At 35.7% G+C, this 22,245-nt stretch overlaps 2 protein-coding genes across 2 annotated transcripts; both read left to right on the top strand.

Annotated features, from left to right (window-relative positions):
- Positions 1-10,569: 10,569 nt before the first annotated feature.
- LOC131957014 (uncharacterized) lies at positions 10,570-11,802 on the top strand. The gene is made up of 2 exons (XM_059321710.1): positions 10,570-11,538; positions 11,755-11,802. Exons 1-2 carry the CDS (start codon positions 10,570-10,572, stop codon positions 11,800-11,802), a joined length of 1,017 nt encoding a protein of 338 aa, XP_059177693.1.
- A 3,765-nt stretch (positions 11,803-15,567) lies between these two features.
- LOC131957005 (uncharacterized) lies at positions 15,568-16,638 on the top strand. The gene has a single exon (XM_059321699.1). The coding sequence runs from the start codon at positions 15,568-15,570 to the stop codon at positions 16,636-16,638; it is 1,071 nt and encodes a 356-aa protein (XP_059177682.1).
- The last annotated feature ends 5,607 nt before the right edge of the window (positions 16,639-22,245 follow it).

The following is a 22,245-nucleotide window of genomic DNA, read 5'->3' as shown; positions in this document are numbered from 1 at the left end:
TTATGAATTTTTTTTTCGTTCTTAATTCTAGCGATACAAGGGATTTTTTTCCTAACTAGATAAATGGCCCGTTGAGGGAGAAATACAACGGGTGCAAGGTTGACAGCATTGTCTTTTCTGTAAACCGAAAACAAAACAAAAATCCCCGCCTCAAACTCAAATTTAACCGGTAAAGAAAAATGTTACTGAAAACGAATTTTTATCCAGAATCGACATTTTAACCAGATCCGGAAATTCAGGCAGAAATGGGAGAAATTTAACCGGAAAAGAAATTTAATAGAAAAGAGATTTTTTAAATACAGAATGGGTATTTTAATCGGATACGGGGAATTTTTACCGGGTGGATAGGGAAACCTTGGCAGAAACGGAAATTAACAGGATACTATATTTTATTTACAAAAATCAAGCTTTATCCGGAATGTCACTTTTACCGGATCCATAAATTTAGCCATATACGGTAATTTAAAACATTAACAGATACGAAATTTAACTTATGGAAACTATATGTAACCTGAAACAAAATTAAAAAACGGAAACGTACATTTATCCGGAAACGTACATTTTAACCGGTGACGAAATGTAACCCGAAACGGATTTTTAATCGGAACCGTCAGTTTAACCTGAACAGCAAAAACTGAAATGAAACCATAAGCCTAATACTAACGCTTACTATATATTTTACTTATTATTTTTGTGTATATCTACATACACCTAAAATATATACTTATATTATACGTGTATTTTTGTCTATATAATCAATGACGTCATTATTATTGTTTATAAATTTCGGCATTTAATTTTTAATTTTATTTTTTATTCAATAATTAATGACGCCATTCTATTTTTTGTATAGACGCTAAACCAAGACACTACCATACCACTCTATCTGGTAACCTTGACCTAAGCGTATTTACTGCACGTTTATACTAAATAAGGTCGTAGATCATGCCTGAAATCTTGCCCCTAAGCTCACCCTTTAGAAAGGTGGCATTCAGCATTTCTTCCATGTATCTCTTTGGCGACGAGGAACGTCCTACCGTCGAATTATTCTGCTTACTGTAATACACAAGACTATACAATGTATAGTGCACAATATATCGAATTTAACAATAGTATTTTTAGACAATTAATACATTCTAGTCAAAGAGAGAAGAGATTCCTCTTTAGAATTAACGATCCATTGGGCATATGAAGTGAGGTTCATGTTTCTTGACTTCGGCATATAAAGGAATAGTGTGGTCAGCACTATGCCCAGTCGCCTTTACTTTCCCTAACGTGAGTTAGGTACCCATCAGAGTTGGGTGGACTCAGGGACGTTCCACTAACTTGAACCCGGATTCGAACTTGAGACTATCGGGTTAGCAGTCTTGTGCTCCAACGCTAGGCCACGCCGTCCCTAAATTCTGTTCAAACTAAAATAAATTTTAGACACTTTCCAAACGTTTAGTGTAAATCTCGAAGTTAATACTATAATCGCAGAGATTACACTGTAGTAAAAGAAATGCTAGCATATTTAGAAATATAATGTCATAAATGTCACTTTACACGCCACTTTATACAGCCCGTCATCTGTCTCAAATATTTATTTTGTGCGAGTTATCAAACTTGTTTTAAAAGATTTATGTAATCAAAGATTAGAAGTAAATCGATTTAGTTAAAGCAGAAGCCCCCTTACAATGAAACCCCGTTGATAGTATCCGTTTTAGTTTAAAGATACGCCTAATAACACTCGTTGGTGTAAATCTTCTCAGTAAATAAAACGATATTTGAAATGTCAAATCGTTGACCGTCCAACGTTGCTGCGTTTTATTTTGTTTAAAACATGAGAAAAAATGTACACAAAAAGTAAAGAAATATATTTATTCAAGCCAGTACATAGCTTGCTGTCAATAGTTCATGTATATTATTATGTGATTATTTCTTTCTTGTTTCTGAATATAAACGCAACTTTTATTAGTAAAAAAAAAGAGAAAATAGCTCCTCTGTTCCGTGGTAGGCAGTTATCTTTTGCTGTCTTCAAGATGGGAGATGAAATTTAACATGAAGTTGAACTAAGAGAGTCAATTGTTCTAAAATTGGCAATATGAAATCGTTAACATTTACTTGACTAACACAAAGACACTACTTGTTTCGCAATCCTTCTGGCATAGGACTGATAACTGGTCGCGATCGGTTATTGCCCTTCGTGAAACGGATAAAGGAGGTAGCCCACGTCTTTGTTGTAATTAACTAATTAGGTGAAGTAATGAACTCACGAACTTGTGCTAGAGGCATTAAAAATTAATTACCAGTGTTTGTCGAGGTTGAACGTAAGCACGGGGTAGAGTTAGGGAATTAATTAAATAAATTAATAGTCTACTTTTAGTTAATTGCACGGTTTGATTTAATCATTGCTTAGCTCCATGACTATAAATTAAAGAAATTGTTGTCAATTAATATGTTAAAGAATGTGCTTGCAAATAGAATAATATAAATGTTAAAATTATATTTTGGTTCGTGTCTATGTAGTAAGTGTCTATGTAGTAAGTGTCAATGTAGTAAGTGTCTATATAGTAAGCAAGACGCGATGTATCAGGTTAAATGGTTGAGTGTTTCAGAAATAAATGCATACATTGAAAAAAAAATGTGTGTTGATTCATTGAAGAAGGGAGTGTTTGAAAAGTGTAACAAGATTAAAGCTTGTTATGTAACTTCATTCAAAAAGACTTTAGTAAACTAAACGTCCGTGTTTAAACTAGCAAGGTTGTGACAAAACGACTGTCAGGTGTTTATACAAATTACAGGAAAGAAATTGAAGGGGATAATAAAAAACAAAATATTTATTTTGATGCGAACTTCCCTTTGGCTAAACGTGTATTAATAACAACATTTATTCCAATCCACTGTTTCTTGCAATAGAGTTTGTTTTTATCAACTTCGTTAGTACTATTGTCACAACGTCTGAAAATTTCGTTGTGTTTAATTAAAAGAACCGAAAATAAAAGTAAAGCTTATAGGCCGGATGTAGTTTTAGAAACTGAGTTTACCTCAATAAGATAATTTTTCTCTTCCATGGAAAATTTAACAAACTCAAGCTATGGCTTAAACCAGTACTCAGCCGCAGAGAACTCGCGTGATCTCCTGAACAACGAGGCCACGTACGTGATCATCTTCGTCAACCACGTGATCCTCAGCAGCCTGTTCGGTCTGTTCGGGACGGTGGCGAACGTGATCAACATCTGCGTCTTCGTCAAGGAGGGCCTGAACAACTCGATGAACATCAGTTTCCTGTCCCTATCCGTCTCCGACCTCTGCAGCCTCGTGACCCTGCTGTGGATGAACGTCTGCCTCAACCCCTACATCAGCCGGGTCGAGTCGACTTTCGTGTTCTCGGAGATTCTGTACCTGACAGCCGGCTGGCCGCACGGCTGCTCGGCTCGCGTGACCAGCTGGATCACGGCGTACATCACGGCTGAGCGGTGTTTGTCCATCACCGCGCCTTTGCAAGTGAAGCGGATAGTCACGCCCACCCGCACCGTGCTTGTCATCACGTTAATTTACTTAATAAACATCTTATCTCTACTGCCCGAATACACAACAGTGTACTACGACTGGAAATATTACCCGGATAGAAACAAATCCATGGTTGGGTTAGCTTTTAGAAGCTACAAATCCTCGACTGATGGGTTAGTGTTTATCTTCCACGCCGGGCTTTCATTTACGTCATTCTTTCTCGTCATCGTCTTCACGATAATTCTCGTCTTCAAACTAAAACAAAACAGCCACTGGCGCCAACACGTAGTATCGGAAATCCGACAAAACGAAACTTTGTCAATCCGGGACAAAAAAATCGTGTCTATGATTATCGTTTTAGCCTCGGTGCTCGTCGTGTGCTACACGCCGACGGTGATGCTGTCGATTATCTCCTCCTGCGTGCCGGGGTTCACCGTGGTGGGCAAGCTGGCCAACAGCTTCAACGCGGCCTGGTCGTTCGGGTTCCTGCTCCACTCCATCAACTCCAACATCAATATTTTGCTCTACTTCAAGATGAGCTCCAAGTTCCGGAGTAAATTCCGTGAGCTCTTTGCTCTCAGTGTTAGGGTCACCGACGCTGTACCCCAAAACATGAGCAATGTATTTGCAGAAAGCAGTACACTTAGAAGTTTTTGAGAGCTCTATAAGAGCAAACTCACACAAAACGTTCTGCAGTTAAAAGTGATTATTAACATCACAGAAATATATGACTCAAAAAATTGTTTACATTAATGCCCATACATTTCTGCCTTTATAAGAGTCTTTTTTATAGAGAAAAATTAGAGATATACATAAACACAGATAAATAATCAGAATAAGCTTTATGTGTGATGATACAAATGCACTACAGAACATTACAATCAGTGGTGAATATCACACAATTAGATGGACAACCCACCACTTGTGATTGAATTACATAATAAAAACATGTTTCAGATGTCAACACAATTAGTTTGTCAATTGTGGTCAAAGTGTGTTACACAATCTAAATAATTTTGTGATCGTTGCAGCAATATATGAACACTACTGCTAGTTTACTTTACACTTCTGTCAAAATCTTGATACATACTAAGGATAATCAGATTTTTGGTTTAGATACAAAATAAATAAAAATCAGGTCGTTCTCACCTGTTTTTCAACTATTATATTTGTGAACAGGTAAAGGACACCATCATGATCCTTATCTTTTCATGTTTTTGCCAAAGACACATAAGGCCGCGACAGAAATCTCTTTCCAATTCTTCAAGTCTCTGGTACTTTTATTGGTAGCCTTCTATGACAGTCCTGTTTTTGTCGGTTGCTTTCCTAAATCTAAATTTTGGGAAAGATGTTGGGCTAGTGAATGGTTTTTATCCTTCTCGATGTTTGGAAAGAATCAGGTGATCTGCTGGTAGCGGTTGTTACTTTTCAAAACGCGCTGCCATTCAATAGGACGCTAAGAAAACTACTTCTGAAAAATCTGCATTTGGCCTTAGAGGAGACTGGATTTATCCCCACGTAAAAACAAGATTGCGATCAACTTAAAAGTGTAATTCTTTAAAATATGGAAAATACTCCATCTTTAGCAAACCATGTAGGTTTTTGTTTTGCAAATAAAATTCTACCAAAAAATGATTCAGCCTTGTGTGTTATAAGTGGTGTTAAAATAAAAAAAATGTAGGTAATAAAAATCAGCTGCGCTTAAAACTTTTAAGAATATGATCGCTAAGACAAAAATCCATTCAAAAGCGGCAGAAATAGAAGTCGTGTGGTTTTTATGTAAAAGATTTTATAAATATGTCTTGTGCAAACTCCGAAAAAAATAAAAACCTTACAAAAAATCATCTCTGTCAACCAATCTAAACAACAACAAAATTATTTTGAGGAAAACAAAATCTTATACATGACAGCAATTCTGCAACATGTATGAAATTGACAAATTTACAAAAGTTCTATTACAGAAACATTGACTCTCGTGCGATGACAGAAACACTGACAATCTTTATTTAACATAATCACTGACATACCTCATGTTACTCCCATAATGCCACACGTATGAGAGAAACACTGACAATTAGGAATCACTGGCATACCGCATGTGACTTTCACAAAGCCACACGTATGACAGAAAGTGTAATACACGTTTGACAAAACTGTAGAAACATAGATACACGTTCTATGATATAAACCGGAATACAGGTTTACTGACAGAAACACTGACAATCTTTCTTTAACAGAATCACTGACATACCTCATGTGACTCACAGAAAACCACACGTATGACAGAAACTCTGATACACGTTTGACAAATTGCGTTGAACTATTGAAACAAAGATACACGTTCTATGATAGAAACCGGAATACAGGTTTACTTACAGAAACACTGACATGCCTCCTATGACAGAAACCCTGAGATAAGCTCCATGACATAAACATTGACATACATTCTATAATAGAAAATACAGAACCACTTTCTGTTACAGAAATACTATCAGACATTATATGATATTAACACTGCCACGCGTTGTATGTCAGAAACACTTAAATACCTCTTATTACAAAATACTGACACACGTTTTATGACAGAAACACTGACACTTGTACTATAACATAAACAATGACATACCCCCTAAGACTCAAACACTGACACATGATCTATGTCAGAAACACTGACACGAGTTCGTTCGTTGCATAATACAACTGTTGTTACATGATCTCTATTTTAATAAAACCGTGTGCAGTATTAATGTTACTAATGAAAATCTAAAGCACCGAACAAACGTTTTGTACTAGGCACACATCGTTTTCACATAGTGCTGGCAGTACTATATCTTGACATATAAAGTCACCGAAAGATGGGAACTATACTTTACCTTTCCCATGGACCGCTAGGTTCAAAATGTAATTATGCACGTCGTTAGCACAAACTGGGAATGTTCGTGGCAAAAAAAATATTATTGTTTATGAATTTAAAATAGATATCAGATTCTATATAATGCGTTATTTTACTCCGTCAGTTTACTTTCTTTTTTCTTTAATCAGAGGAAGATATTGTGTTATGTCGCACGTGATAGAGAAGAGTCAATTCTGATCAACTAAACAAGTTGGAGGAGGGGGGGGGGTGGGTGGTGGAGTAGGTCCCCTAAACAGGTGAACTCTGCTTGATCTGCTCCATGTGAACTTTTTTAAATAGGTGTGTAAAATGCGCATTTACCTTCTGAATCAATGTTATAGATAGCACTCAATCAGACGGTGTTATGCTGTGATTTGGTTTTGCCATGTTGAGTTTTATTCATTTGTGTTTTTTGTTATAAGGTGCTTTGGCTGCCTAGATTTTGTATCATGTTTTTTTTTCTCGTTGTGTTGTGTTTTAATGAATTGAGTTGTTTCATAATTTTGTTGAAATGTTCTTGGTTTTGCTGTATTACATTTTAATTGTATTAAGATTTCTGTGTTGCGTTTCCCCCGTGTCGTGTTTCTATATTATGTATTTTAAATATGTTTATTTGAAGCAAATGCACACATATGGATACCAGCCAAGGAAGGGGGGGGGGGATAAGAATAGAGTTGTAATTCATTGGGTTGCGGCCCCTGTGTGATCGTAGCCCTGTTGATGTAGTTTTTTTGCATGCTCTTCTGTGAGCGATTTTACCTGTGTCCCATTTCATGTGACATGGGTCTATGGGTAGTCTCGTGCCTAGCCGTGTCAGTCAGACCCAAGGCTGTTGTCTGTGGACACGGAGGGTGACGGTACCTAGAGGTAGATCATGATAATGTAGACCTAATGAAGGGCTACAGTTTTCATTTTTCATTATTCATATTCATCTCAAATCATCGTTTACTACTGTTGTTCTACATCGCCGTTTATGGCTCGATGTACTGTTGAATAAAGTCAATTAGTGGACAACAGCGTCGCTTCAGTGTGTCCTAAATCTCAGGGTCAGTCCGTTTAACCACAACACCTCAGTGGGTAAAAGCATCCCCACTGAGTCAGAGTTACACAAACACTGTCAATACAAGCGTACGTACGATTCTGAATTAGGTCACTCCCGGATGGAAGTGAAGTATAAATTAAAGACATCATGTTTGAGGAGGCTTGATAAACGAAGGGTGTGTTGAAAGAATGGTAGGCTATTGCTAAATATATGGATTGAGCCATTTTGTATACAATTTTCTAATGACTTATTTTATTCAATATATTCTATATATATAATTCTCTTCTTGGAGACCCTAGAAAACACCAAGCTGTAAGCGCACTCCCTACCACCCCCACTCCACATGGTCTGGTGAGCTCTTTGGTTCACATTAAATGTTTACAATCGTAGAGCCGGGTTTAGTGACGGCTATTAGGGGCAGATAATTTAGTTTCAAACGATTTTAAACTTAGTGGAGGTATTTAAGAGGAGGCTGCTTTCACGGGGGGGGGGGGGGGTGTATGGGGTTGGGGAAAGTGGGGGGGGGTGGTTATCATCCTTAACGAGCTACTGATAGTGTTTTAAAGCAAATATATTCAGTGGCAGCATTGGAGCTGTCGAATTCACAAATTATGAATTACTGAAAAGTAGAAAATAAACCAACTAAATAGCGGCGCATGATATGCCGCGGGTCGGCTCGTAGTAACTATTTTTGTTCAAATGATTACACACGTTATACAACATTATAGAAATGTTGAAATCACTAATTCAATATAAAGACTAGTGCATGGCTTATAACGTAGACCAGCATTTTATAAAAGGGACCTGCAAAAAGCTGTGAGGTATGAAATTCTTACTTACCAATATTAGGTAGATCTATATACCAGCAATAAATAATGCAGACTGAACATTGATTTTGTTAAGTCCTGTTGCAAGATGTAACATTTGATACAGGTGGGCCCCAGATTCTATATAACCATACTTTTTAAAAACGGTGTGCGTAAAATTTTGTTCTTGAAATTAGTTTAGCATTTAAATATAAATTGTCTACATTTTTTGAATTTGAAAAAAAGTTTTATTTTTCTTTATTAATTTCAAATATTTTAACAATCAGAAGACATTTCTTTTATTTCAAATAAATATTTTACTGTCGTTTTTCCAACATTGCTTGTTTTTGTTAATAACATGTTCGCATGTTTTAATGATATTATTTATTATTTTATTAATCTCTGTATTCATTTGTTCGTCTAATTGTGATTATGTTTGTGTTTTTTATCTGTCAGTAACTTGGTATAGAGCCTACATGTATCTTCTCATGTGTGTTTTTATATGATCTTTTACATTTGCCGCGAACATGTATGTACACAGTATTAAGATTTCGAAAGCATTACCTTTTTTTATATCATAAGACTGACACAATGTAATAGAGTGATGCAGTGTATTAGGATGAGCTTGAGACAATGCTCAGAAAAGAAATGTCATCTATAAATATCTTCTTAAATGATATTAATCGCGTAGATCCTATGACACCTTAAAGTAAATCATACAACTTTTAAAGTAAAAATAAGAGCACTTAAAATGTATTTGACAGCACTGAAATTGAAATCCCACAGCTTTTATCAAGAATCAAGAGTACAAAGTTGTAGAAACGTCCGATGCTCTAAAAATATTTTTTTTCTCCTCCTAACTTTCATAACGTTTCTCCAACATTAACGACTACCGACGTTTTAAACACAAAAAGAATCAAGTGTTAAAATCATCGGCTGAGTATAAATAAAGCCTTACGAATTTAGAAAATACATCACAGAGACGAACAACGATGTATGTCCAAAAGTCAACGATCTATTAAGGAAGAAAATGTTATATATGATTTCTTAACGAGAAGACAAATGTTTTCGTAATTTTATTTGTTCTATCCTAGAACTAAAATAAATTTAAGTGGATTTTAAGTTTTATAATTGTTTCATGTATAGGATAAAACATTACTGCATGCAATATTCACTTTTATATTTTAATCTTATTTTTTACTTCAACCATACACATTGAATCTCTTTGATTTCTAACTATAGCAAGCTGTCAAATCTTAATGTCCGATAAAAGATCTAAACAAGTATCTAAATTTTTTTTATCCTCTTTTCATAGACCTAAACTTAAATACACATTAGGTTTTACATTGATCTTTAAAGAAGCGTGCAGGAATGCACAATCCAATGAATGACTTGGATACAAAGAACACGTGACTTTGAATGTTAACGAGACATTAAATCGATGCATTCATTGACGACCAATAAATTATCATTGGCTGTAGATATTTTACGAGGTCTTAAAAGTTCTTATCTACGAAGTAACTCTGAATTTCCCATTTAATACAGTAATAAGAAAGACATTTCTTGTTTGCAAATATTTATTCTACAATGAGCATTCTGTTATTGTAACAGAAGGATCTTTTGTTCTCCCTGAAAAAACTTATATATAGTGTTGTTAAACCCGAACCTTTGTGAGATGACTTTGTTCACAAGATAAAAGTTAACTAATTTTTAAATGTCAAACGTAAAGTGCATGGCCTTTCATTTTCATTTGAATAAAGTATGATAGTCGTATATTTTGCAATAATGTTAATTGTAAATATATGTAAAAATAATTCTACAATTTAGGCTGTTGAGTTAATTGAGTTGTTAAAGAAATGTCGTTACGTTCACGTTGAAAATTATTTTGAAATGTGAAAGGAACCACAGGTTAGTAATTGAATATAAGGCTGTTAACAGACGAAGGCGTATAAATTACAAGAGAATCCCAACAACCTATCTTTGAAAAAAATACCAAAACGTGTTGTTGTAGGAATACGAAAACAAATGTGTTTTACACATTATAAGACCGAGTTATAGAAATCATCAAAATGCAATACTAAATCATGTTATTTAAAGATAGCAAAATATGTAAATGGTCAGAAAAATATAATACGCTTTTAGAAAACAGAAGATCAAATATAAATATATTTTAGTCACATAATTTTTTAGACTAGTTATTTACCTTAGGATAATTTTTAAAATGATTAATTCTAATGTTGTTAGATTTAATACATTTATCTACAATTTTACTGGATCTTTATAAGTTTAATATTTTACATTAAATCAACAAGAAGAACTTACGAGAGAATCTGAAAATGACGTTGTGTAATGTATCTGAAACAGCTCTCTTCGATAACCAGACTTTACTAAAATTGACAGTTCCTGGGGCAACAAGAGACACAACAACAGACCTGATAATTCAAGTGTTTACAATTATAAACAACGCCGTTCTTTGCAGTGCGTTTGGGGCTACGGGCATCTTAGTCAACACTCTCAACATTTGCGTCTTCTTTAAACAGGGTCTAAACAGCTCCATCACGTTGAGTTTCCTCGCCATATCAATCTCAGATTTCTTCAGCATGTTGACACTTCTCTGGCGAAATATCTGTGTCGATACCTACATCAACTCTCTTGTACCTGAGGTCGTACTCAGCGATTTTGAGTACCTGACAGCAGGTTGGCCGCACGGGATTTCTGCACGTATCACTAGCTGGATCACGGTCTACATTACAGCAGAAAGGTGCTTGTCCATTGCGGCACCGCTCAAGGTCAAACAGATCGTCACGCCACGCCGGACAGTCATCGTGTTGCTGTCCATCTTCCTGGTCAACATGCTATCTTTGGTTCCAGAATATTCCACGGTCTACTACGACTGGAGGTACTACCCAGACAGGAACAAAACCATCCTGGGACTCGCGTTTAGAGGTAATCGCGCATCTACTCAGAGCTTGGTCTTCTATTTTCTCACGGCTTTTGCCATCGGTGTTTTTATTTCGGTCACGACCTTCACCTGTGTTCTGGTCTATAAGTTAAAGCAGACGTCAAAATGGCGCCAGAGTTCAACAAGTGACCAGGCTCAAAACGAGTCCATGACCGCTAGGGACAAAAAGATCGTAGCTCTGGTCATCTCTGTGGCCTCAGTGTTGATAATTTGCTACACACCAACGGTCATCTTGTCCATTTTCTCTGCTATTTTCCCTGGGTTCAGTTTTTCCGGGAAATACGACAAATACTTCAAAGCGTATTGGTCGTTCGCCTTCTTGCTCCATGCCATCAACTCTAACGTGAATTTTATTCTCTATTTTAAAATGAGCTCTAGCTACAGAAACAAGTTCAGGAAACTTTTGTGTCTACGCAAGAAACAAAAACAACAACATAATTTAAAATGACAAACATAATACGACGTTTTTTTGTTATAATTCTCGATACTGGTAAGTTTGAGTTTTCATTTTTTTCAGTCTTTCTAAAATGACCAAGAAAATCTATAAAATATTTGACAGATGTTGTTTATAGAAGGAAGAATTCTCCATTTTATCATTCATGATTAAACAAATCAGTTAATCATTTACGTTTTAAATGTACAAAACAGTGTATCCAGTTTAACAGTTCTGTATTGAAAATGAAAATCTTTCACTAATTATGAATTGATTATTTTTGTTTAGAAGAAGATAATTTTATTAAGAGAAAAATTGTTTAGATATCTTGCTAGAGACTTAATTAACAATACAGCACGAAATGCTGCTATCATAGTCAATTGCACTAAAAAAATTAACACTTGTTACGGGTCAGCTGTAGGTCAGATTAGAATAGGTCAGAATAGTCTAGAACTAGGGGAGAGTGCGTGTGTGAGTGGAGTTCACCCTACTGTGTAGTTACCCTTGTATGTTTATGTATTGTAATCCCAAGGTTGAATGCGGGTATAAAAGGGCGAGTGAACGATTGTAGGGGGTCAGTCAGCGGGTTAGTTGATAGCGGGGAGGACGAAGGCTACGCTAAAATGTACACATTGGAGACAGAATAAAAGTATAGAAGTTAGACACGAAGCGTTGTTGTTTGTCAGAGACTAACCCGAACGTAACAACACTAATATATTTTGGAAAATGTAAATAAATTGTCTCTAAGAGTTAAATTTGGTTAGATTGTTTAGCACTAAACTATCCTGACTATATTTAACTAGAGATAAAATACGATGATAAAGATATGTTTTCTATTGTGACATATATTATTCAATAAATGTTTTCTGAAATTTTGTTCTTCTACTATTTTGTATTATCTATTTCGTCCTTGCAATATTGAGATATTTCGTTTTTGCAATCAGTTTCTGACATATTTTTTCGAGATACAATTTTTCACATCAGACTAGACGAATACCCATACCATACCTCCGAGTAACGTTTTGAAATGTGTTGCTTCAAGTGAGGTCAAGAGGGATTGCGTGATGGGCCAGGAGAACCTGTGATTGCTAACTCTAAAAGAACCAATATCTGACCACACGGTAGATAAGGCTCGGTAGTAAGGGGACAGCAACTCATATAGAATGAAACTCACCAAAATCAAACAACTGTTGCATAACAGAATGTTTGTGGGTGGACAAAAATTATGGAAGCAAATCCAAAAAGAAAAGTAGCTAAAGTCAGAGTCTAGAGCCAATATGGCGTACAGCAGATGACATGTAGTAATAAGATTTATTGGAATAAATCCACAAACTTACATTTAACAGTGAAGAAGAAGTGATCTCAAGGCCAACGGCTTTAACTGTCTTTTAAACTAGAGACGTCAAAAGTAGTAAAAAGGAAGAATCATGTTTTATATATGGTCATAGCAGATTGTAGTAAAACAAGGAAGAATTATGCCTACTATGTGATCATAGCAGATTTTAAAAGTAGTGAAACAATGAAAAATTAAGTCTCTTGTGTGGTCACGACAGATTTAAAAATATTAAACAAAAAGAATGTTATCGTTTGTGTAGTCACTGGGGATGATGTGGGCATTGAGAAGCAGTGCTGATAATACGAGCAGCCATTTAATCGTTTAAATTATTTTTAATGTAATTACTACTTATATTAGTTAGGGTGATAATAAATTAAAATATTTTTTTCTTTAAATAGCCTTCAATAAAAATACAAGCGTAAAAATAATAGGTGTACACATTGCAGTGCTGAACTTTTAGCACTCTAAACAATGTTTCGACATTATGTGTTTTGTTGATCTTGATACATTTGAACTTATTTAAAATTACACATTGCACGCGGATATTTATTACATTTTCTTTTAATGAACGTGCATCCATTTGTTTTCATATTTATATTTTTGCCTTCCAAGATTTTTTTAGTGCAATTTTAATTTCAGGAATGCTGATTAAAAAACAGAAAAATAAACATAAAATTAAACAAATATAGTAACAAACAATGCATTGCTTTATTATTTACTAGATTATATTATAATCTTTGCAATGTTTTGATGATAAATATTTAAAGAGCAGCGTATTAAGCTATTAAGCGTTACCCCGTTAGACAAAAATAATGAAAGCTGTTTACAGTTTTGAATGTACTTTAATCGAAATGTTCTAGTTAGCAGTTAAAAAATTGACATTACATTTTACCTCTACACGGCGTTTGAAACTATATATCGATTATACACACTGCATATTTACTTATAATAAACTAACAAACAAAATTTAGTGTGTATTTTGAATTTGATATTTACAATTGTCTAAACATCCCTGTTAACAATTTCGTATATAAACTAAATCTATATTAGAAGAAAAACTATCATATCACATTTTGAGTGAAATGTCCATGGGGTTGATATTTACATAACATTGTTAGCTGGCGGAAAAAAAGCATAAAATATGTATCACTTTAGTTCCATCTGAATATATCACCTCAAGTGATGATCTTGATATACTCACACGTTACTGTCTAAAGTAGAACAAGAGCTCAAATATCGTGCACGTGAGACTCACGACACTCTGCTTACACGAGCCAGCAGACGACAAAATAAACTCCCAGTCCCCGGCATCGACCAGTACGGTGACCTCCCATAACCTCTGGGAGTAGAAAGCCCTTTCAAAAATAAACGTAAGCAGCATTATTTCAATTTGATTCGTTTGATTCTAAAGTCACAAGGTTCAAACCTCTTGAGCGTTCGCTCCGATTGTGGCCAATTATCGGAGCTTTAGATCGAGATTAGCTTCAACTAACAGGCTTGACGTTCGTATTAGCCTCGGGTCATCGTTAGCATTCGATAAAATAAAACGTCCATGCGATTTAAAGAAATATTGGAAACTTCCCTCAGCAGAAAATTGCCAACCTTAATTTAATTTAATTACTGTAATTAATGTTTTCGATCTACAAAGAATAAATTGTTTTCGTGAAAATAATTATTTGAAAGATAGCAGGGTTTAACTTAACCCTAGTATTAAAAATTTATTTAACTCTTGGAATATTATTTACTAGTTAAAAATAACTTAATTGAATGATGGCTGTAATTTGCCAAGGCGGTGCAGACGTCTCAATGTTTAATAAACATTAGCTTTAAGCTTTAATTTACTGAACTATGGGAATCGTCATCAGAATCGTTCGTCGATTTCCCATAATTGCTTAATGCCTGGGGAGACGAGCATGAATCGATGATGTAAATGTCCCATACATACATGGTTAGAGAGATGCAGTTGCCTTTAGAATAAATAAATTATAAATTATCTAAGTAAATTAATAAACGTTTTTAGTTTTCATAAATCATGGTTTCCATACATTTCTAAACTTGCTTACACGTATAATCAAAACAAACGCGTTTGTGTCTTCGGCTTTTCGATGACATTTTGAAAATTATAAAAATTAGTTTTAACTCTAGCCATTCATAGCAACATAAAATGTTTTACGAGAAAATACATTTACATTTACACAAATGACATCATCGCTGCTAAATACATTCACAATTCAAGATGCATTGAGACTGAATTTTGTAATGTTATGCTTCTTCCAACCAATATTGTGATTGTGACTATTTCATCTATACAGTTCGAACAATCCTTAACTCAGATTTAGTCGTAATTTTGGTTATGAGATGACATACAAAATTGAAGCAAGGTTAATGGGAGCCTTGATAAAATTCAAGTGTTTTAAAAACTTGTAATACATAAGATACTTATACTTTGATAAATTATATCATGGTGATGTATTTTCTCCTATACTAATTGGAAAACGTATTTTTTTTTAAGTTTCTCTGTTGTGGATGAAGAAACTTTGTATAGGATGTGGTAATAAAATTAACGTATAATATTCTGGATATCTCCATTGGATAATCTGAAAATGGCGTCGTCTAATATCTCCGAGCAGTTCGTCTTTGATAACCAAACCTGGAGTTTACCAAAGCTTGTTTCCCCTGTGGCCACTAGCGATAAAACAACAGAGCTGATTATTCAAGTTTTTACCATCATAAACAATGTGATTCTATGCAGTGTGTTTGGAGCTACAGGCATTGTAGCCAACACTCTCAACATTTGCGTCTTCTTAAAACAGGGGTTAAACAGCTCCATTACTTTAAGTTTTCTAGCAATATCCATCTCAGATGTCTTCAGCTTGCTAGCTCTGCTGTGGAGGAACATTTGCCTAGACGTCTACATCAACTCTCTTTTACCGGATGTGGTACTCAGTGAATTTGAATACCTGACCGCCGCATGGCCGCATGGGATATCTGCACGTATCACTAGCTGGATCACGGTCTACATTACAGCAGAAAGGTGTTTGTCCATTGCGGCACCGCTCAAGGTCAAACAGATCGTCACGCCACGCCGGACAGTCATCGTGTTGCTGTCCATCTTCCTGGTCAACATGCTGTCTCTGGTTCCAGAATATTCCACGGTCTACTACGACTGGAAGTACTACCCAGACAGGAACAAAACCATCCTGGGACTCGCGTTTAGAGGTAATCGCGCCGCCACTCAGAGTCTGGTTTTCTATTTTCTCACGGCTTTTGCTATCGGCGTTTTTATTTCGGTCACGACCTTCACCTGTGTCCTGGTCTATAAATTAAAGCAGACGTCAAAATGGCGTCAGAGTTCAACAAGTGACCAGGCCCAAAACGAGTCCATTACCGCCAGGGACAAAAAGATCGTAGCTCTGGTCATCTCTGTGGCCACGGTGTTGATGATCTGCTACACGCCAACGGTCATCTTGTCCATCTTTACCGTCAGTATCCCAGGATTTAGCGTCTCTGGGAAATACGACAAATACTTCAAAACGTCTTGGTCGTTCGCCTTCTTGCTTCACGCCATCAACTCCAACATGAATTTTATTCTCTATTTTAAAATGAGTTCTAGCTACAGGAACAAGTTCAAGGAACTTTTGTGCTTCCGTAACAAGAACAAAGAGACAACGTAATTTTATAAATAAAATTCTTTAAAATTATATGGACACGGAGAATTAAAACAAGATATAAGGTTTTCAATGGTAAACGCAAATAGTGGTTTTAGAAATAATTCGATAACAACAGACATTTTAAAATATACGAGCCGACCTGCGGCGTATCATACGCCGCTATTTAGTTGTTTTATTTTCTACTTTTCAGTAATTCATAATTTGTGAATTCGACAGTACCAATGCTGTCACTTAATATATTTGCTTTAAAACACTATCAGTAGCTCGTTAAGGACGATACCCCCTCCCCCTTCTTTCTCCAACCCCTACCCCACCCCCGTGAAAACAGCCTCCTCTTAGTTACCTCCCCTAAGTTTAAAATCGTTTCAAACTAAATTATCTGTCCCTAGTAATAACCGCCACTAAACCCGGATGTACGAATGTAAACATTTAGCGTGAACCAAAGCTCACCAAACCTTGTAGAGGTGGGGTAGTAGGGAGCGCGCTTACAGCTTGTTTTTTAGCGTCTCCCAGAAGAGAATGATATATATGGATAATAATAAGCCCATGCTAAACAGAAACCCTATTTATTGTATCATAATTGCATCTAACCTATTAGTATATAGGCCTAAATTTGTATGTCTGGCAACGATTTCTAAGACCCTACTCAACAGTCCTAAAACTATTAAAAAAATTTCTTGGATACCCCTTAGTAAAACCCTTAAACTAATTAGATTGTACCAAAAATAAAATCTTAAGCTTTGTATTTTTAACTTGTAATTTTCAAACAAATAACAGAATTAAGTCGCATTTCTTCAATGTTTTACAAACACTTCAAACTATTGACTTTACAGTTTGATTTAATGAAAACTCTTCGACACACTTAGTCGATATCAAGCATATTAGAAAACGACGATATGGACATTCGTAAAATATTCATATTCAAAATTAAGCTCATAGAAGAATCTGCATTAAGAAAAAAAAATACAACGTCATAAGCTTTTAAGTAAAGCTATGAAATATAATAAAATTGTTACCCTTTCTCTAAATTGTACATTAAAGACTAACAAAATTAGCTGAAAGAATAAAAGTTTCAACAATTATTTCATTCCCTTTGATCTTTTGCACAAAGATGTGTGTTCATGCAGTTCGTATATCAGAGCTACTTTTTCTAAAATAATACTTTGTCGTGACAATCAGAGTTTCTTCCAGGCATCTCTTGGGGTGTGTGGGGGGGGGGGGGGGGGAAGGGGGATCTACCTCCCGAAGAAAGTCTACCGCCCCCGAATCGAATGGAATATATATAGTAAATATATACTTCTACCAAAACAAAAAAAAAATCCACCCGTCCCCCACCCCGAAAATATTAAGTGGTCCCCCCACCCACCGCTGGAGAAAAAAGTCTAAATGAAACACTGGTGACTATTCAGCCCTTAGGTATTCCGTCCTACGATATTTTGTCCAACGCTATTTTGTTTGATGCATTACTCAGTCTTGATAAATGTTATCATAAAATATTATGAACTGAAATGTTGTCTAGAAATTATTTTTGTCTTAAGATACTGCGCTCAGTCCAAAAATACTTTTCTGTAGTATTGTGACTGGAGTTATTGCCATGTGCAGAGGCGTAGCGAGGGGGGGCGTGGGGGGACATATGTTCACAGGCGCCGACCCTAGGGGGGGTGCCAAATAAAAAATTTGAGGGGGGGGGGGTGCAAATGAAAAGTTCGGTGCAAATCGAAAGTTTGAGGGGGGAGTGCAAATGAAAAGTTCGAAAGGAGGAGGGGGGGGTGCAAATCGTAAGTTCGAGGTGGGGGGGGGTGCAAATCGAAATTTTGTCCCCGGGCGCCGGGAAGGGTCGCTACGCCTCTGGCCATGGGAAATTAATTTAAAATTTGTTTTAAATTGAAGAAGTTTGTGATATTTTGTCGAATATAAAAATTACCAACAATTTTAGGCAGAAATAAGCTATTTTTTAAAACTATTTTAAACAAGTAGCTAATAAATCTAATCAAAGAACGATACTACTTCATTTGAGTTACTGAAAAATGTTTAAGTAATCCAGAAAACGAAATGATGTTTGTTCATTTATTTTTTGTTTCTGTTTTTTAGACGTCTCTCTATCTCAGTGGTTACAAAACTTTTTTTAGTGGTGACCCCCTTTTATAAAATGTAAGTGACCTGAGACTCCCATAGAATAAGTCGAAATAAGTAAGGAAATTAATAAGCACTAAAATAAGCTTTTCTAGTAGACTTTCAATATGAATTATTCTTGAAATCTGTTGTTATACGATGAGTTATATTATATGTTATTAACTATAACCTCAACATTCGCGGTTGAGTTTTCTTAACGCCAACCTCATGTCATTCTCGACATTTTATTTAATTTCTTGTATTTTTCAATTGGAGAATTGTGAAAATCTATTCTCGTAATGGTATGTAATCACAAAACGAACTAGAACTCGAAAGGCAATCTATTTCATGTTTGGATATAAATGTGGCACACTACGACAAAATTGTGTGAGCTGGTTTTAATTAAATATGGTACATTTTAGGAATCATTCCGCAAATCCAAGAATTTATCTTGTAATTCATAGTGAATGCTGGCAACATCAAGGGAAGCTGAGAAAGGGTACCGTGTCCATGCAGATTATTCTTCTTTAAGCTCACGGGAATAAACGCCGCAGGTCGTTTTCAAGAGATTCGAGATTCCTAGAAATCTCCTGTTTCAAATTTTATTTATCGCACAATCAGAGTCATCCACCACACTGCAGAGTTTCTCCAACATGGGAATATTTCCAAAACTTATTTTTCTTCACCAAATTTGCAGCTTTGATAACAATGCCCCGAGATTATCATGAAAAGAGATAATATTCGTTCATATGTTGATGTTCGAATACATCAGCTAGAAAAATTCTCTCTCCAAACACTTTTTGTCGCTAAAGTATATCAAAAGATCGTGTTTCATTTACACCAGTAGCGTAGCGAGGGGGGGGGGCGGGGCGGGCGGGGGGGGGACATATGTCCCCGGGCGCCGACCAAAGGGGGCGCCAAAATGGGTTGGAAAAATAAATTGAAAGGTTGAGGGGGGTGCAAATCGAAAGTTTGAGGGGGGGGGTGCAAATCGAAAAGTTTGTCCCCGGGCGCCGGGAAGGGTCGCTACGCCTCTGATTTACACTTCCGAAAAAACAACTTGATTTCATCTTTCAAATCGAAAACACGATTCACAACATTTCCGTTTGACAGCCAGCGTACCGTAGAACCTCGTAATCTTTATTCATGTCTTTTTACATGTCGCGACCCCCAAGTTTGGGAACCCATGCTCTAGCTTTCTAGTTATTGTCGGCTCAGGCTTTGGATCATTGGACAAGCAGACTGGATCAAGGTTAAGAATCGAGCACCAAATATCTGACTGGGCAGTTAGGTCAATAGATTACCTTTCTTGTGTAGCCTGAGATCACAAATCTGGACTACTGGTTTAGCAAGCAATCAAACTACCGCTAGATCACTCGTCACAATTTATCTGATAGCAGCATCCCGTTTTCATGAGTTTAATATGTTTGTCGATCATGACTTAGAATCACTGAAACTACTTTTTTTAAAAAAAAAGCTACTCATTATTTCATGCCAATAACTACCACCATCATTTAACACTTACCAGCTTTAGTTCTCTCATAGTTCAGACGCACTGCTAATTTAGAGTTACAACTCTTTGAATATGTTGAGGAGTCGGACTACGAGAAGCCACTTCTCTTATTACGATCCCTAGAACGAGAATTCTTTGGGCCCATAATTGTCTCTTGATAGATTGTTGATTTAAAAAAAGGATCATGCCCAGTGTCGTGTCCATTCGAATGACACACAAACATTCTTGACAAAACCAATTCAATACATTCGATAAAATAAAATTGTATTTGGTCATGTAAACCATTTGACTTTCTTGTACACATTTAATTGCATTACACAACAAACTGAGAGTAGGCTAATTTTTAAATACTACTTTGATATATCCATTTAGTTGCTTGGAATTGTAAATTTCTAGCATAAAGGTATATACCATAGTCTAATTTACGGCAAATAAATATCGATACTGTTTGAGAAAGAATGACAAAAGTGAAAATTTAACAGACAACTATTCTTTTCTTTTGTTTTACTTTTACACCACAGTTAAAAATTACCAAGCATTGAATGACAAAACTGACAATAACAAATATATGTTTCAGTAACGGAAATAGGAAAATAATCATTTACGTCTGAAAAGCAACTTTATGTAAATAAGAATAATCACGAGATTAAAACACACAAAATGATGCATATAATACAGCAACATAGACTCTAACTCGGCATAACTAAAGCAGAATTTTGGTTAGTAAAAAAATATTACACTTGCACGTGGAAATTTGCTGATATAACCCAAAAAGCAAGAATAAAACCACAATGATTTCAAGAATGAACGCGAATGGGCGGTTTTAAACAACTGCTAAAAGAAAATCTTGACTTGGGATACCAGTTTGTGTCATTCGTACGTCAATGTGTCCACCCAGCTCTTTAGTGGTACCTGACTTACGCTAATGAAATAAAGGTGACTAGGCCAAACTACTACAAACCTGTAAGCCGAGGACAATGAAATATATAAACTACTTCATCGCCCCGTATTTTGTGTACGAACAGAAAATGATGACGATAGTATGTACATGAAATTGCACAATGTTGTGAACATTGCCAGCTGTTTTATACATGTATGAACCTAGTGATTAGCGCAATTTCCATTCTGGAGAATTGCGTTTATTAACCCGTCATTTCTGGATGGATGAATGTGTGTCCGCAGCTTTAAGTCGTATCTCCTCCTCAACGAAGCAATATCAAGGACTAGTTCCAAAGCAATTATGTTAAGCAAGTTACGAGGATGAACATAGGCCAAAAAAATTCCGGGTTTCTTTCATGGATTTCCCGGAAAAGCCAAAAAAACCTCGAAAAAATGCAGTTTTTGGCCCATATTTCGGCAACCAGACCACTTAGCGACTTGAAACATGTACCAATCGATTTCTGCCATAATTTAGAACAATATTGTCGAGGAAAGTGTTCAAAAATATCCTTTCGTTCGATCACAAAAATTTTTTTGAATTAATTAAAATTTGGACCGAATTAGTAGGCATTTTTATCCAACCACACCACACGTGTCATCACGTTCAATAGCTGCGCCATCACGTTCAATGGCTGCGACATCACGTTCGGTAGCTAGGCGCGCAATGGTTTTTAGTCATGTAACACTATTGTAAATAAAACATGTAAAATACTGAAAAAAAATTAATAAAAAACGTTTTAATAACTAACCAATGGTTTTACTAACCCTGCTCTTGATTTACGCTACGACTGAGCTATTTTTAGATAACATAAGGAAACTTCGCTAAAATGTCACTAGACTTTTTAATTAACTTGTTTTTTAAATTAAACTATGCACTATTCTTTTTGTCGAATAAATAAGTTATAATTAAAAATATAACATTAGTAAAATGTGTATCGGTTAAATCAAACGCATCTAAATAATTTTAATAATCACATAGGTCATGGTGTCATTATTAATTCAGGTGAGAATGTATCTCTATGACTGACGAACTTGTTTTATGAAGG

The sequence above is a fragment of the Physella acuta genome, unplaced genomic scaffold (assembly GCF_028476545.2).
Source record: "Physella acuta isolate Inbredline_101_S28 unplaced genomic scaffold, ASM2847654v3 ptg000080l, whole genome shotgun sequence".
NCBI lineage: Eukaryota > Metazoa > Mollusca > Gastropoda > Physidae > Physella > Physella acuta.
Note: the sequence above shows the minus strand (reverse complement) of the source record. Positions and strands in the feature narration are given on the sequence as shown.